Source organism: Syngnathoides biaculeatus, chromosome 21, assembly GCF_019802595.1.
Source record: "Syngnathoides biaculeatus isolate LvHL_M chromosome 21, ASM1980259v1, whole genome shotgun sequence".
Classification (NCBI taxonomy): domain Eukaryota; kingdom Metazoa; phylum Chordata; class Actinopteri; order Syngnathiformes; family Syngnathidae; genus Syngnathoides; species Syngnathoides biaculeatus.
This window is the reverse complement of record NC_084660.1, coordinates 5,266,723-5,283,133: the sequence shown is the minus strand read 5'-3', so window position 1 is coordinate 5,283,133 and position 16,411 is coordinate 5,266,723. Positions and strand designations below refer to the sequence as shown.

Sequence of the window (16,411 nt, the reverse complement as noted above, 5' to 3'; positions counted from 1 at the left end):
TGATGTGGGCATCGTAAATTATAATAAACAATATTCATGAACAATCAGTTGGCACTTATTTTTTAAATTTTAATTTGTTGTATTCCGCCTTAATTTATGGGATTTCTACGGGAATGACTTTAATGCGACGACCCTGTTTTTCCAAAATATCTGCGTTCTCTGGTGCTGTTTCTCGAGGACCAGTGGGATTTGTAGTCCTCTGACTCCACGTTTGGCTTTAAATAGACGACGAGTCCCAGCATGCAACGCGAACTGGTGCAACCGAACGCAAACGTCCGTGGTTCCTTTACCTGCTGTAAGTGACATTTTCTTTCTGTCTCTGGATATCTTGGACGCCTCTAAAGTTATTAGACATTTTATTTACATTTTGTTTTCCCGTAATACATTGCTTTTTGGGAGCTTCTTCCGCCCGTCTACGTGACACTTAGCTAGCCGGCTCGTTAGCTTGTGCTAACATCTGGAAGTCTTGTATTCATGGAGCACTTCTATCGTCATATGATACCTTGAAACATAACAATTATTATTATTATTATTATTATTACAGTGTTTGTTTTTATTATCCCGTATTCAGTCGAAGTGACGTATGAATTGGTCAACAAAGAGCACCCATCTTGTTCTGGAAGCAAGTTTGGTCGTGGGACTTCGCCCTCGTGGCTGCCATGGAGCCAGCCTGGAGGCCACAGGGCAGGGGGCGTGCCCGGAAGCAGGATGCTCCAGGAGAAAGGGCGCGAGAGAGGCCCGGAAGTGGCGCAGGAAGAGGAGCGAGCGCCAAGACCACGACGAAGGCGCCTGATGCTCAGCAGGGTGAGTGCGACGATGCTGAAAAGACGGCATCTGCAGCCTGCCCGCTTTCGCCGTCTCCTGACCTGCTTCCCGTGGGCCGGCGGACAGGGACATCTGGGCCGGCCAGGTTCGAGGAGATCCGCAAGTCCAACCAGGCTGCCGCGCAGAGAATGATGGAGCGCCACACCGCTTCTTCATCTGAGGAGGATGATGACGACGACGACGAGGAAGAGCACAAGGATGCGCACGTCTTGAAGTCCACCTTCACCGCATACGCCAGCCATACAGGTGCGCCATGAGCCAAACGGGGTGTGGGTTATTTTCCTTTTGCCAAAACCCGCAACGATGCCCGTGCGCAGGCGGCGACGTGACAGGTCTGCAAAGAACGGGCCACTTCGTCAGCGAGCTCTTCGCGTCCGGAGCGCTCACCTGCCTCATCTGCATCGCCTCGGTGAAGAGGACGCAGCCGGTGAGAACGGGGGAAGCGGCTTGCCTCAGGTCAGGTGACGTCTCTGCCTTGCTCAAGTCGAGCTTCCCCCGTCCAGGTGTGGAGCTGCTCCGGCTGCTTCTCTCTCTTCCATCTCCCGTGCATCCAGAAGTGGGCCAGGGACTCTGTGTTCTTGCTATCCTCGGCCACAGATGTGGACTTTGGGAGCAAGCAACATCCGTGGCCCTGGTGAGTCCTGTGGGGCTGGGGGGAGGAATACTTGTTCCGAGAGAATACCTGAAAGAAACAATTTCCTCCCCTCTATTCTTCTTCCTTTTGTGTCTTCATTTACCTGCGCAGTCCCAAGTGTCGGGCTGAGTACTCCCACGCCGACACGCCCGCCAGGTAAACAACTGCGATGGCACACGCGTGGCGAGCGTCGCGCGGACGTGATTGTGTGCGTTGTGTTGCGTTCAGGTACATGTGCTTCTGTGGGAAGCTTCAGGATCCTCCCGCCGATCCCTGGTTAGCGCCTCACTCATGCGGCGCCGTATGTCACAAAGAGCTGAAGCCTTCCTGTGGACACGCATGTCTGCTGCTGTGTCATCCTGGTAACCACACACACAGGTTCTCCATTTGTCCTGAAGTGAACTTCCTGTCTCTCCTTGTGTCCTTAGGTCCCTGCCCGCCGTGTCCCAAGATGGTGTCCGTTTCCTGCTTATGCGGGAAAGCGAAGCCCTTGCCCCGGCGCTGCGGCAACAAGGTTTTTGTTTTTTTTTACCCATCACTGTAATGTTTTTTAGATTCAGGTTAGCACTTTTTTGTTGCCATGCAAGAAAGCGATGTAAATGCTAGCGGTAGCGCGGCGCTAGTGCTAGCACTAGCAAGTGCCCACATTGAAACACGAGATATTTACAAAGAAAGACGGCACACAGAAAGAGGTTAACGCACAGGTGTCAAACTCATGTCCCGGGGGGGGGGGGGGGTGCGCAGATCCGGCCCGCCACATGATTTTACGAGGCCCGCGAAGGCAAAACATGCATGTCGATTTCCGTGATTCTCGTTCGAATCTGGAGCAAAATTTTCAATTGTCACATCAGAAATCAGAATGTTGAGGTAACCGTTTTTAACGTTACCAAACATCAACAATAGTAGGAAAGCCCATTACCCTTGACTTCTGATTCCAAAATTAATTCTTAAATTTCATGTGTCAATATGATGAGGCGATAAATTTTTTTTTTTTTTTGTTTCACAGTCATAACGGCCCTCTGAGGGAAAACCGAACTGCAATGTGGCCCGTGACAACAATGAGTTTGACACCTCTGGTTTAACGCTAGTGCGGCGCTAAAGCTAACGCTAACAGGGCCAGTGAAAATCAAAACTTTCCGTTCGAGTGCCCCCTTGCGGCTGTTAGGAAAAAAATAGACAAATTAGCTGCCTAAACCGCAGGGTTGAAAGCGTGTGGGAAAAAAAGTGGCAGCTTGTAGGCTGAAAATTTTGGTAATTTAGGTATGGATTTAACGTGCACATTTTCAAAAACACTCGTCACACTTTTGCAGCTCCACTTTATTTTCTCCTCTCTCTTCCAGGCTTGGTCATGCCAGCAGCCGTGCGGGAAGTTGTTGCCATGTCGGCAACACGCGTGTTCCCTGCCGTGTCACTCAGGTAAACGTAGGAGGCGGCCGGTGGCGTCTTTTTGTACTCCTTGCACATCCGCCACGTGTTTGTGTGTCGTCAGAGTGTTCCCCGTGTCCCGGCGTCAGTGTTCAGAAGTGCGTCTGCGGTCGGAAAAAGGCGGAGAGACCCTGCGACAGGCCCGAGTGGAAGTGCGAAAAGGTCCGTGGGAGCCTGAGCATTTTATTAGGAACAGCCTGTTGCCCATCAAAATGTCTGACCGTGCTCCCCTGACCTGTTTCTCAGGTGTGTGGCGCCGTCCTCTCATGCAGGAATCACACCTGTGAGCTCGTGTGCCACGACGGACGCTGCCCGCCGTGTCCCCGCTCGCTCAGCAGATCGTGTCCCTGCGGCAAGAATAGTAAGACGCGCACACACGCTTGAGTCCTGTAGAGGGGGCTGCACAATTTCCTGTAAATTTCTACGTGTGCATCACAGAGTCCAGCCTGCCGTGCACGGAGGTGGTTCCGCTGTGCGGCGACACGTGTGAGCGCCCCCTGGCGTGCGGGAAGCACAAGTGCTCCATGAGGTGTCACCGCGGGAGCTGCGACACCTGCCGACAGGTACCGTTGACGCACAAACGCGCGTGTTGCGCTGATGTCGAGCCTGCTGATGTGTTGCGCGTCAGGAGGTGGAGAAGGCGTGCCGCTGCGGGAAATACAGGAAGCTGATGGCGTGTCACAAAGACTACGTGTGTGAGTCCAAATGTTCAAAGAGCAGAAGCTGCCAGAAGCATCCGTGTCGGAGGAAGGTGAGTCGCCCGTCGTCGTGCTCGTCCGCGGCCACCGCTGACTCGCCTTCCTCTCCCGCCTGGTGTGGCAGTGTTGCCCCGGCAACTGTCCCCCGTGCGATCAGATCTGTGGCCGGACTCTGGGATGTCGCAACCATAAATGTCCGTCCGTTTGTCACCAAGGTAACGCGCTTTGACTGTGACGTACGCGTGTGGCCGCGCGTGTCTGACGGGTCACCCCCGCCCTTCCGTCGCCAGGAAGTTGTTACCCATGCCCGGAGACGGTGGACGTCAAATGCGCGTGCGGCGCCGCCTCCCTGAGTGTGCCGTGCGGACGTGAGCGGAGCACCAAACCTCCTCGCTGCAAAGAGATCTGCAGGTACGCCAACTTCCTGTCCATTGGCCTCGCTCACCGACTTGATCGGCCAATCGCAAACCACGTAAGAGTGACCTCACGCGTGACGCCGACTGTAGATCTCCACCTTCCTGCCACCACGCTGCCAGAGAGCGCCACCGCTGCCACCCTGGTCCCTGCCCACCCTGCACACAGCCTTGCCTGCTGCCCCTGGTCGGCTGCGCGCACACGTGCCCGTCGCCGTGCCACGACCGCGTTCGGCTCAAGTCTCAGCAGGTCGCGGGCGCGTCTTTCCCTCTTCCGGAATGATTTTTGTCCTCCGTGTTGTGCGCGTCTCACTTGTAATGATCTTTTGTCCCGCAGGCGCAGTTGTCCGGGCCATGGGAGCAGCCGACAGAACCGGCGTTTGTGACTAAGGCCTTGCCCTGCCCCCCCTGCCAAGTGCTGCTCCCAGTGTAAACAACTACTTACACACAACATCGACACAGCCTAGTGATGGAAATGTGTGGTTTGACTCTCTCTCTCGCTCTCTCTCTCTCTCTCTCTCGCTCTCTCACACAGCTCCTGTTTTGGAGAACATGAGGTAGGAATATTTCTTCTTCCGCGCGCTCGGTCGTGACAATCTCCCGATGACGGCGGTTTGCCCAGGTGAGCGCTGTGCCTTGTTGTCGCCGGGAGCGCTTCTCGTGCAAGAGGCCCTGCGGGCAACCGTTGAGCTGTGGCAACCACGCGTGCGCCAGGGAGTGCCACCTGCTGGACAGCAAGGTGAAGCGGCTACTTTGAAACGCCCCCGACGAATTTTTGAAACGATAACGGCGCCCGTCTCGCTTAGTGCGACGACTGCGAGGAGGGCTGCTCCAAGCCCCGGCCGAGCCTTTGCCCCCACGCCTGCCCGCTGCCCTGCCACGTTGGCGACTGCCCCCCCTGCCGCCTGATGATCCGCCAACGCTGCCACTGCAAGATTATCACGCTCTATGTGGAGTGCGCGTGAGTAAATAGCGGACTTAGTTAGTTCTGGGAAGAAAAAAAAAATCATTCGGGCGTACCCAAATCATTAGACAGCCATAATTGAAAATGATGAATTGAATAATCCCTCGTCGCTGTACCACAGGAAGATGGCGACTGCCGACGACGAGACAAGAAAGGCGTTGGGCTCGTGTAGCAATCAGTGTCCCAAAGAGGTTCGGACATCTTGTCGGGCGCTGCTTCCGAGACGACATGGCCGCATCGATTTCAAGAAATTCAAAACTCTTGAGGCCGAAGTGCCAAGTGTGTGTGTGTGTGTGTGTGTGTGTGCGTGCGTGCGTGTAGCTGAGCTGCGGTCATCGCTGCAAGCAGGTGTGTCATCCAGGGGCGTGCCGGGCCGAATGTCAACAGAAGGTCAAGGCGCGGTGTCCGTGCAAGAGGATCAAAAAGGTGCAAAAATGGCTGCCGTATTTTCCCCGCACGTCTTTTTCTCGCCTCATTGTCGCATTGTGCGTCTCACAGGAGCTCACGTGCGCGGTGGCGTCCAGCTGCGTTGTCAAGTGTGATGACACCTGCGTCGAACAACAGAGGAAAGTCAGCCAGGTGAACACACACACACACGTGTACACATGCTAACATGCAGGCAGGCTGATGCACGCGTGAATGCATCCAGATGAAGGAGGCAGAGCAGAAAGCAGCCGAGGAAGAGGAGCAGCGGCGGCGTCAGGTGAGGATGAAGGAGGAGGTCAAGTCCCGCCGGCGCGCTCGGCTAATGTGTGCGCGTCCAGGAGGAGCTGGAGGCGTTCGCCAAGCGCCGGGGAGGGCGGCGTGCCAAGAAGCGAGAGCGGCGGGACGAGGACGACGGGGAGGACGGCGGCCGGACAGGGCGTTGGCGGCGGTGCGCCGCGCTCGCCCTCGTCCCGCTTTGCGGCGCCGTCCTGTCGCTCGTCGCCTACCTGCTTCTGAGATCGCCCGGGGACACCGGCGGGGGGACGGTGTCGTAGACTGTCGCGGCACCTAATGATGATGTCATGGAGGGAAAAATTTTTTTTTTGTTTGTTTTTTTTTTTTGGATTTGACAAATAAAGTCTGGATGATGACTGCTTCCAGTTGATGGTTGTCACTTGAGTCTGTTTCTGCATCTTGTATGTGCTTTGTCTGTTTATTTTGTTTCTGGTTGAGTGTGTGTGTGTGTGTTGTCAGTTTGCGGTCACGTGGTCTAGAGAGGGAGAGAGGAGGAGGCGGGCTGAGCGGCGGGTCTGTCGCGGCCGCAGACTTCAGTTGGCGCGTTCCGGCGGAGGCGGCGGAGGAAGGTCATGCGCTCTTGGCCGCGTGTCACCTTCAGCGCAGGAACGGACACGGTGAGTTTTGGCCGCTCGCGCGCGTGCACATGTGGCTTTCGTCAACGTGAGGAAATAAACCGGAAGCGGGGTGGGGGGGGGGGCGGTTGGGGTCCACCAGTATGGACTTGTGACTTGCGCTAATTGCCTGGGTTGACTTTTAAGTCTCGTCTAGCTCCACCCTGAGTGGTTGTGATGTATTTTATTTTTTTGTTTCAGGGCAGGGTTAACCAAATTGTGGGCTGGGGTCCACATGCTGGCCCCCTGATCGTGGAAATGGTCAAGAATATAGTCTCAAAGTACTCTTGCGAAAGTCTTTATTTGTAAAGATAAATCATTCCATTCATAAATATCAAAGGAGCGTCGCGTCAAACGGTTGCAGGTTTGGGGAAGGGAGCAATGGAGTATTTAGGATTGTGTTTATTTTGTAGATGTCACTTTTATGTGTATTTGTTCTTATTTTGCCGTGTTCTACTGTGCTGTCTGCAGCAAGGTCAGCTTTGGGAAAATGCATAAAAGAATTGTAAACTGTTCTTGAGATTGAACATTTGTTGTATACGCGGTTTGTTGATTTCTTGTCAAAAAGTGTTTGCAAAATAAAACTTTCATGTCCATTAATTTATGATGCGGCTTTCCGGCATCCAGTTGGTTGATTTGCCCATTGATGTAATCTTTATTTGATCCAGAAGGATCTTTAGATTTTCCACTTTCTCAACAGTGCAGCAGTTTCCTCTTCGAAAAAAACTTTTGTCCAGTCTTGCCCAACTATAAACATTGAATGTTTTTGTACTCCTTGTGTGGTTATGTATTTATTTTAAAAACGCGCTCCCGCTCTCTGGTCCCCGCAGGCCACCGGCGGAGTAACTGAAAGCGGGATGGGCGAGGAGGCGTGTCCTCACAAGCCACAGACACCTGGCCACCTCCGACTCGTTTACGTCCTACTTCCCGTCGCCGGCGTGCTGGGCGGCGTCATACTCGTGCTGGCGCTGACAGGTATTCGCGTACGCACACCCGCAGCCGCGGAGCTCCTTCTGACATGTTGGTTAGCAAGCGGACTGCGCAAGACGTCCGTGCGTGCGAGCAGTCGCCATGACAACTGGAAGGCGTCGGCCATTCCGGAGCGGAATGTCAAATATTTACTCTGATCATAAAACACCTTGTCAGCTTTTCTCCATCTTCATCTCCTCGTCTTCTATCAAGCTGCAAATGTGTGTGTGACGACCTTGAGACGACTTTGAAAGGCGTGATGAGCACACAGACATTCCGACTTTAGTGCTGGAAACTAACCCTGGCACTTGTAGGGCTGGGGGGTAGGGGAGTGCCCTTGTTATTATTAGCTGACGTGAGTGCGAGTGAGCAAGTGAGACGTGTAACCGGGGTCACCATGGTAACCGGATCCTTCTGACGCTATTCATAGACTTGCAGACTTGTGTATTTAAAGTGGACCAATCGAAAGGCTACTTGACCACACGGGTGTCACACAAACACGGACTGAAGTTTTTTTTGTTGTTGTTTTTGTTGTACGCGGTCTTGCCTCAGGTGTGATTGGCGGCCATGTCTCAGACTCCAGCCTCCTACCTTCCCCCGAACCGATGGCTGACAGGGAAGCTGGTTACCGTGGCAACGGCACAAGCCCCTCCCCCCGAGCGCATGGATCCCAAGCCACGCCCACGCTGCAAATCTCAACAGCCGCCGAACTGCTGACGTCCGTCACTTCGCTGAGCTCCACGTGGCTGACCAGTGCCACTTCTGCGCCGGACTCAGGTTAGCATTTGTGTGTGTGTGTGTGTGTGTCTGTGGCGATAACCACCAACGGTGCAGTAACACATGTAGAGGGACTGTACAACAATCCCCACAGGGATGATATTTTCTCTCCTCTGCAAAAACAAAAACACACAAGACAAATGTAACGGCAGCTTTGTTTTTTTTTTTTAATTTTCTACCATCCAATGTGTTCTTATCCATTAAGTGTACATTAATAAAAGCATAAAATCGTGACGGTTCAAAAAAATTTTAAAAAATGGGCATGTTTACAGGCGGTTGTCAGGCACTGGCGGAGCCTCAGTGTCACATGTTGCCATACAACCAAACATGGCTGTCCTCTGCCGTCGCCGTGGTGAAGAGCTCGGAGGTGGACATGTTGCTAAGGTAAGGGCGGACGGGGGGGGGCTCGCGGGTGAGTTCAGGAAGTGACCTGGTGTGCGTCGCAGGTTCTTCAGCTACCTGAGTAGACTGTCCTGCTACAAACACATCATGCTGTTCGGCTGCTCTCTGGCCCTGCCGCAGTGTTTCCATGACGTCGGCACTCGGCACAGGTAGCCCCGTGGTCTCCGCTCGCCGCGTCCCAGAGTGGCCGCTCACCCGGTCCCCCCGCAGGTGGGTGACGTTGCCGTGCGCGTCTTTCTGCGAGGCGGCCAGGGAAGGTTGCGAGCCCGTCCTTCAGATGTTCAACGCCTCCTGGCCCGACTTCCTACGCTGCTCGCAGTTCAGCCGAGCCGCCTCCTCTTCGACCTCCGCAGCGCCCCCTGCCTGCTACACACCCCGACAGGCTGTGGGCAAACCCTGTGAGTAGTATGTCATAGGCTGCTCCGATTAGCCAACCATGTCAGAAATTCGGGGACAGGACAGGACAGGATAGGACAGGACATTCTTGTCTTGTTTTGGTCTAGCCACAAGGTGCTCTACCTTTTACGAAAGCAACGCTATGAGACGCATGACAGGATGGCGTGGGAGGGGCCAAGAACGTATTGGGTGGGACAGGACAGCCCGATAAAGAACAGGACAACAACTAGGAATGCACGTGACAGAAGTGGACCGCGCTAGGACATTACTCGGTATGTTTCTTGATGTAAATTGATACGCTCTCATTGGCCAGCAGTGGCGTGCGGCGAGAAGCACGACTTCCTGTGCGCCACAGGGATTTGTATCCCTCAGAAGCTGGTGTGCAACGGCTACAACGACTGCGACGACTGGAGCGATGAGGCGCACTGCGGTGAGCTCGCCAAAACACACCCGCACGCACGCCATGAACGCGGTCATCACGGCCTCCCTCACACCGATGACGTCGTCCTCCAGTGTGTTCAGAGACGGAGTTCCGCTGCTCAACGGGCCGCTGCCTGGCGCCGGCTCTCCTGTGCGACGGCTACGACGACTGCGGAGACCTTAGCGACGAACGCGACTGCGGTGAGAGTGCGCACGCGAAGCTGCGCTTCGAAAAACCGGGGTTCAGTTCTGCTTAACGAGCAAGGGGTCTTTGAAAAATGTCTTGCCTGTATGACGGACCCCAAAAGTTTTGAAAACCTCCGCGCCAGGCTAAGTAATTTTTTTTTGTCAGTTTGCGACGCGTCGCGGGAGCATCGCTGTGGCGACGGCCGCTGCATCTCCAGGGACTGGCTGTGCGACGGCGACCACGATTGTCTGGACAAAAGCGACGAGCTCAACTGCTGTGAGTCGCGACGGCGGCGGCCCCCGCCGGTCACGGTGCGGGAATGACTCACCTGTCTGTGCGGGCGTGCAGCGTGTCGGAGCCAGGGTCTTTGGGAATGCCGTAACGGCCAGTGTATTCCTCCGGCGTTCCGTTGCGACGGCGAGGACGACTGCAAAGATGGCAGCGACGAAGAGCCTTGCATGCGCCAGCTGTGTAAGATATCCGCCTGGCAACAGGGCTGCATTTGTGCGTGTGAGTGTGTCACTCTCATTGTGTGTGTTTGTGTACGTGCCAGCTCCCACCGCGTGCCCTCCCGCTCAGGCCGGCTGCACCGCTACTTCCTGTGACGCGCAGCACAACAATTGCAGTAAGTCTTTTGGTCATGCGTTTGGCGTTTGATGGCAAAAGTTTGGCAAAATCTCTTTTGACTCTCTCTTCCTTTTGTGGGCGTGTCAGCCAGCTGCGAGCCAATCAGCTTGGAGCTGTGTATGAACCTGCCCTACAACCACACGCGCTTCCCCAACTTCCTGGGTCACGTGTCGCAGCGGGAGAGCTCCGTCTCTTGGGAGTCGTCGCTGTTCCCGGCGCTGGTGCAGACGGGCTGCTACCAGTACCTCATGTTCTATGCTTGCACGCTACTCGTACCCAAGTGTGACCCGCTCAGCTTGAGCACCGTACCACCTTGCAGGTGAGTGCATGTCAAACCCGTCCTGTTCCGTTAATTGGTCTTGTAGTATGGTGGAGCAGTATGCTTTTTTTTTTTTTTTTAGGTAGTTTTATTTCCTCTTCAAATGTGTAAAGGTACGACAAGACAGAGGTTGTGAGAGGAAGGGAGGCAACGAGCACGAAATAGCACCGGACAGAATAGGACAGCACAGTACAGTGGTAGTGAGCCATGCAATGTTACACCATGTAAAAAAAAAAAAAAAATTAAATGGATGGAACGAAAAGCAACTAGGACATGGTGGAGGACAGGTGAGACAGTCCAGGGCCTGTGAACTCGGCACTGCGACTCCATTTAAGAAAGGGATGCGACAGGAAGTGAATAGGACAGCATGAGACGGGGCTGGATGAGACGAGAGAAGAGATTGGCGCTTGGCAGTGGTACAAGTTGAAAATAGGAGAGGCCTTGGCAAGGAAGGATTGGAAAGGATTGGAACAATTCAGGATGGGCCTTGAGTAGCGAGCAAGTCAACGCTGCACTATGGAAGGAAGAGATACGAGCAGCGAATAGGACAGGACCAGACCGGACAAGACATTACGGGACTGGAAAACAGTAGTCAGGCAGTCATTGTTACAATCTCTGAAAAAGGGATGCACAAGTATCGAACACAACACGATCGGGCAGGATAAGGCTGGACAGGATGGTACGGGACAGGAATGGACAAGATTGGACAGAATAGGATGGAACAGGACAGCAGGAAGGACAGGGGTAGTGAACTCGGAATTGCTTACCGGTTTTTGGCGTTGGTCTCAGCAATCTGATTCCTCCCCTTACCCCCCACCCCCCCCCCCCCCGTAGGTCTTTGTGTCGCACGGCCAAGGAGAAATGTGAATCGGTTCTCGGTATCGTGGGATTGCAGTGGCCGGACGATTCCGACTGTGCTCAGTTTCCCGAAGAAGGCAGCGACTCGGCGTGCCTCCTGCCCGAGGCCGGTGTGGACGGTGCGTGGATCTACGGGTTGGCATGTGATTGCCTGTGCGCTCATGTCCTTGCGTGTGTTTGTTGTGTCGCCATGACAACAGAGTGCTCCCCCAGTCACTTCAAGTGTCGCTCTGGACGTTGCGTCCTGGCCATCAAGCGTTGCGACGGCCTTGCAGACTGCGATGACCGCAGCGATGAAGATGGCTGCGGTGAGACCAGTACCTGATGTTTTTGGGAAAAGAAGTCCTTGTAGTCACCTGAAGCGTATTCGCGTATCCACGTTAGGCTGCGCCGAGCGTGCTCTGTGGGAATGTCCCGGCAGTGGCGTTTGTATCAAGACCGGCATGATCTGTGACGGATTCCCAGACTGCCCCCTGAATGCCGATGAGGTCAACTGCTGTGAGTTTTTGATGTCACGCGTGAACCGGTCCCAACTTCGAAGTTACGGTTCTAGCTTGGAGACGCCAACTTATAACTACCAAATTCTAGGTTTTTTTTTTTTTTGCTTTCTAGGTTCTACTTCCAAGTCCTACTTTCAAACTTCTAGGTTTTAGATTCTAGCTTTTATGACGTAGGTTCTATGTCCTAGTTGTAGTCTTTAGCTTCCAAGGTGTCGTTCCTAAGCACTGTGTTTTAAATTCTTCACCGCTTCCATACCGTAGATTCTGAGATCTAGCTTTGCCGTTGTAGCTTCTTAGTCTTGTTAGGTCTAGTCTTTGGTTTACTTTCCAGGCTGTAGCTTTTATGTTCCAGCTTGAAGTCTTAAGCGTCGAAGATTACAGCCTTTAGGGTTTCCATTTTTTAAGCTCTAGCTCTAGGCTGCCAAAGACTACTCCCCTGGGATTCACATAGTTTGTGTGTGTGTATGTGTGTTATTGTTATTGATGTTGTGTTAGCGGCATGTGGAGATAACGAGTTATCGTGCAACAATCACGAGTGTGTGCACAGGACGCTGTGGTGCGACGGGAAGAAACACTGCACCGACGCCTCCGACGAGTGGGACTGCGGTAATGCTCGTGCGCACTCACGCCGACGCACACGTGCGCGCGCACGGGGATGACTTGAGGGTTGTGTCGTCGTTGTGTAGTGTCCCTGAGCCAGTCTGGTTCCGTTGTCACTGTGTCGAGGACGGGTGACGGCTATCACGTATGCGCAGACGAGTGGAATCGGCAGCTCAGCAAACTGACCTGTGACCAGCTGGGACTAGGGTAAGGTCAGTAGCACACGCACACACACACACACACACGCGCACAATTTGTCACAAACAGACACACACCTGCGCACGCTGACACAGACTCACAAGGCCGCTACGCAGTCCCATCAGAGGCAGTGTCCCCCCCCACCCCCCCCCCCCGCTATAGGGTTCCCGTCTCCGTTTCCACGGTAACCAAACACGGCGGTCCACCGGGTCGCCGCCGCTGGTTGCACGTCCATCCCGCGTGGGAGGAGAGGAAAGGATCGTCTCTCCAGGCGCGCCTCGAGAAGAGGAGGTGTGTATGTGCGTGCGTGGGAGTCTAACCAAGGTATCCATTTCGAGGGTCAGGAAGCGGATAAAGTGCCGTTCCAAACGTTAATCCGTCCCACGTGTTTGATCTTTGATTTTGCTTTTGTGTGTGTGTGTGTGTGTGTGTGTGTGTGCGTCAGTCACTCGTGTCATTCCGGACGGCGAGTGGCTCTGGTCTGCGTCAGAGACGGTAATCTTATCGTCCCCCGTCGCAATTCTCCCCGGGACGTGTCGGCCGAGTCTTACTTCCTGTTCCCTGTCCTGACTGGCAGAATGCGGCCTGCGCCCGGCAGCGGGCGCGCAGCCCCCAAGGCGGAAGAGGATTTTGGGGGGCCGGGTGGCGCGGCGGGGGGCGTGGCCCTGGCAGTGCTCGCTGCAGAGCGGTCAGAGCGGTCACGTGTGCGGCTGCGTCCTCATCGGCAGGAAGTGGGCTTTGACGGTGGCGCATTGCTTCGAGGGGTGAGATGGAAAGCAGGTTACTCCGATCACCTCGGTCTGGTGTCTTAACCGCGAACTTTCAACCAATTCCCCGCAGATAATACAAGTCTACAGTCTCTAGCTTCTAAGTTCTAACTCCCAGGTTTTTGGTTCTCAGTTCCCAGTCCTAGCTTCTGTGCTCTACCTTCTAAGGTCTGATTTCTAGGCTCTAGTCTTAATGTCTGGCTTCCAAGTACTAGCTTCTGGTTTCCCGTGTAGGAGAGAGAAGGCCCACCTGTGGAAAGTCGTCGTGGGTCTCAACAACTTGGACCACCCGGGTGTCCACAGTCAGAGGCGCGGCGTACGGGCCATCACAGTCCACCCGCGCTACAACCGCGCCGTGGTGGACTATGACATCAGCGTGGTGGAGCTGGACTCAGAGGTGAGCCATCCGAGGGGGATCACGGTCGTTTGGGTTGGTTTTGTCAGACCTGCTGAGGCATTGTGGGATCATGTATCTCCCCAGGTGGAGGAGACGGAATGGGTCCGGCCTGTGTGTCTGCCTGGACCCGATCAGATTCCCACTCCAGACTCGTATTGCTACATCACAGGATGGGGTCACATGGGCAACAGGAGTAAGTCTGAACCCTCCTCACTCTAGATTTGAAGTTATAGCTTCCAAGTTCAAGGCCATAAGTTCCATTTCAAATTTTTTAACCTTCACATTTTATCTTACAAGTCTAGCTTCAAAATTAAAGTTTCCAAGTTCTCGTCTTGATGTTCTAGAGTTTAAGTTTGAGCTCCTTGTTCAAACTTCCAAGATTTAGCCTCTAGCTGCTAAGTTGTAGCTTCTAGCCACTTGTTTTTGGGGTACTCGCTTCCAAGGCCTAATTTCTCGTCTTAGGCTTTTAAGTCCTCGCTTCTAAATCCGAGTCTCTACTTTGTAGCTTCTTGTCTATCGGTTTGAAGTTTTTATTTCCGCGCTCTAACGTTTAGGTTCTGGCTTCCAGTTATAGCGCATGAGGTCAACCCACAAAGTTCACTCGTCGAGGCTCAGGTTTTTAGCTTCTGACTGCAAAAACCGGCCTTTCAGTTCTAGCTTCCGAGTTCAAACTGCAGTTTCCTGTGTGCCGCTTCCGCCGCAGTGCCCTTCAAGCTGCAAGAGGGACAGGTCCGGATCATCTCCATGCCCCAGTGCCAGTCCTACTTCGACATGAAGACCATAACTCCCAGGATGCTTTGTGCCGGTTACGAGGCCGGGACCGTTGACTCCTGCATGGTAACCAAGTCCTGGGTTCTAAATGTGAAATTCCGAGCGGTGTAGCGTCTATTAGAAATTCTACCCCTCTTGGCTCCATTCAAAGGTGCTCGAGGAATCCAAGTCGAGCTTCGGACTGGCTTCTTGGATAGATCTTAAAAGTTGGGGTTTTAATTTGAAGGTCGAGCATCTAAATTCTAGCTCCTTGGCGCTAACTTTTCGACCACTTCAGTTGACGTCTGCCTTTCACACAAAGTTAGCTGGGGAAGGCTAGAGCACTCCGGTGACCCTTGTGAGGATAAGTGGCTTGGTATAAAAAGGATGGATGGTTCAAAGTCTAACAAGGTTCAAGCTTGTCGTTTCTACCTTCAAAGATCTGGCCTCGCAATCCCAGTGTAGTCCTAGTGTCTCATTAGTTCAGATTTGAGGTTTTAGTGTCTTAAGTTATTCCTTCCAAGTTTGTGTTGCTCCCGTTTCCAGGGCGACAGCGGCGGTCCGCTGGTGTGCGAGGAATCGTCGGGGGGCCGCTGGACGCTGTTCGGCCTGACGTCCTGGGGCAGCGTTTGCTTTAGCAAAGTGCTGGGACCCGGCGTGTACAGCAACGTCAGCCACTTCACGCCGTGGATACGCCGGCAGATCTTCGTGCGCACGTACCTGCCCGAATGACGCGTGCCTCACTTCCTGTTTTCGGGAGGAAGTGACGCTGCAGCGCGCACGCCGAGTCGACACCGTTAGCCTTGATGCTAGCTGCTGGAACAATAACATGACGTAAGCTAACACGTTAGCCCCTTTGAGCATTTATTTGACAGCCTTGACATTCAGGTTAAGGTCCATGTACGAGTCGGTACTAGTCAAGTAGAACAACTAAGGCGCACTAGTGGAATGACTGCGTCTTACCAAAAATGTTTTTTCCCCTACAAGTGCCACTTTTAGCCTGCGAGTACGACCTTAGGCTGAACATTAAGCTCAGTGAATACTTAATTGACTTGATATCCATCCTAAGGGCCATGTACTAGTATGTTTTTGTCCTTACTAGTCAGACAATGTAGTGTACTAGTAGACCAACTGTGGAAAACAAGTAAGGTCTTCCCCACTTAAGTTGGCTCGATCTTAAAATGGATATCAAGGTTCTCACGTTAATGCCCAAACAGCTTTCCACATGCTACTAGTATGCAATTGCACACTACTACGGCGTAAGTAGTTCAACTCTTCTGTTACATATCTGACATTTCTGCCATCTGTGAACTACTAGAAAAACCACATTCGATGTCAGGCAAAACTGTTTACGAGTTGACCAGTGTATGCTCTTAATAATACTTAGGATATGATTAAATTCTAGTAGTTAACATCTAGTGCTTCACTAGTAGTGCCAGTTGCACAAAGTTGTCAAGCGGTGCACAGTTTTACCTCACGAATAATGTAGTTGGACTTACTAGCGTCGAGAACTGAGAGTAGTGGGGAAGACGTTACGCTACTAGCGCGTATTCTACGAGTGGACCCGAATCGTTCCAACTTGACTAGACCGTACTAGTAGGTAGACCTTAAGCTGGTTATCAAATTTACTTCTGAAATGGCTTTCCATAAACGGCAATTGGCGACAAGCAGAGGTTAGCACTGTGGAATTTTGGTGATTATTGCTGTGTTTCGTCAATGTTGTCGCTAGCTCAACTAGCCAAGCGCTGGCTGAAAGAGTGCACTAACACGCTAACGGTGACGGACCACAATGAGACGAGGCCCTGTGACGGGAATTCTGATGTGTGCTTCATTCCTTTGCGACCACATTCCCACTAGTCGTCGTTTGGAAGAGTTGCTTTTTTTTCAAGAATATTTTTCTACACTTTTTTGTACATCACGTGTGTGTCGGGATTGGGTGGGGTGGGGTCGG

The 16,411-nt window shown here is 53.2% G+C and overlaps 2 protein-coding genes across 6 annotated transcripts; both read left to right on the top strand.

The window, feature by feature from the left end:
* Positions 1–187: 187 nt before the first annotated feature.
* Positions 188–6,052, top strand: nfxl1 (nuclear transcription factor, X-box binding-like 1). The gene is made up of 25 exons (XM_061809007.1): positions 188–295; positions 572–804; positions 892–1,071; positions 1,143–1,252; positions 1,329–1,459; positions 1,571–1,615; positions 1,688–1,821; positions 1,888–1,973; positions 2,800–2,875; positions 2,949–3,046; positions 3,131–3,245; positions 3,323–3,447; positions 3,513–3,635; positions 3,707–3,797; positions 3,873–3,993; positions 4,089–4,245; positions 4,333–4,424; positions 4,531–4,552; positions 4,618–4,734; positions 4,802–4,956; positions 5,081–5,150; positions 5,281–5,385; positions 5,458–5,538; positions 5,609–5,662; positions 5,724–6,052. The coding sequence occupies exons 2-25, from the start codon at positions 660–662 to the stop codon at positions 5,937–5,939; spliced, it is 2,649 nt and encodes an 882-aa protein (XP_061664991.1). The 5' UTR covers positions 188–295; positions 572–659; the 3' UTR covers positions 5,940–6,052.
* A 107-nt stretch (positions 6,053–6,159) lies between these two features.
* corin (corin, serine peptidase) lies at positions 6,160–16,391 on the top strand. 5 transcript variants are annotated; one of them, XM_061809003.1, is made up of 24 exons: positions 6,160–6,296; positions 7,124–7,268; positions 7,815–8,039; positions 8,312–8,423; positions 8,486–8,590; positions 8,652–8,839; positions 9,151–9,267; positions 9,351–9,458; positions 9,610–9,720; positions 9,793–9,915; positions 9,998–10,070; positions 10,151–10,390; positions 11,225–11,367; positions 11,449–11,556; positions 11,633–11,746; positions 12,244–12,354; positions 12,435–12,555; positions 12,709–12,837; positions 12,992–13,041; positions 13,124–13,310; positions 13,548–13,710; positions 13,795–13,903; positions 14,414–14,547; positions 15,007–16,391. In XM_061809003.1, the coding sequence occupies exons 1-24, from the start codon at positions 6,252–6,254 to the stop codon at positions 15,190–15,192; spliced, it is 3,147 nt and encodes a 1,048-aa protein (XP_061664987.1). In that variant the 5' UTR covers positions 6,160–6,251; the 3' UTR covers positions 15,193–16,391. The 5 variants fall into 5 exon arrangements, 4 of the variants coding, with proteins under 4 accessions (XP_061664987.1, XP_061664990.1, XP_061664988.1 ...); XM_061809006.1 differs by having other exon boundaries at positions 9,154–9,267; positions 9,998–10,069; positions 10,159–10,390; positions 15,007–16,390; XM_061809004.1 differs by having other exon boundaries at positions 9,154–9,267; positions 15,007–16,390.
* The last annotated feature ends 20 nt before the right edge of the window (positions 16,392–16,411 follow it).

Coding starts and splice junctions, on each gene's coding strand:
- nfxl1 (XM_061809007.1), top strand. CDS start 660: ATGGAGCCAGCCTGGAGGCCACAGGGCAGGGGGCGTGCCCGGAAGCAG. Junction 1,460..1,570: donor AAGCAACATCCGTGGCCCTG/GTGAGTCCTGTG, acceptor TTACCTGCGCAG/TCCCAAGTGTCGGGCTGAGT. Junction 3,636..3,706: donor AGCATCCGTGTCGGAGGAAG/GTGAGTCGCCCG, acceptor CTGGTGTGGCAG/TGTTGCCCCGGCAACTGTCC.
- corin (XM_061809003.1), top strand. CDS start 6,252: ATGCGCTCTTGGCCGCGTGTCACCTTCAGCGCAGGAACGGACACG. Junction 8,424..8,485: donor GAGGTGGACATGTTGCTAAG/GTAAGGGCGGAC, acceptor TGTGCGTCGCAG/GTTCTTCAGCTACCTGAGTA. Junction 12,556..12,708: donor TGTGACCAGCTGGGACTAGG/GTAAGGTCAGTA, acceptor CCCCCGCTATAG/GGTTCCCGTCTCCGTTTCCA.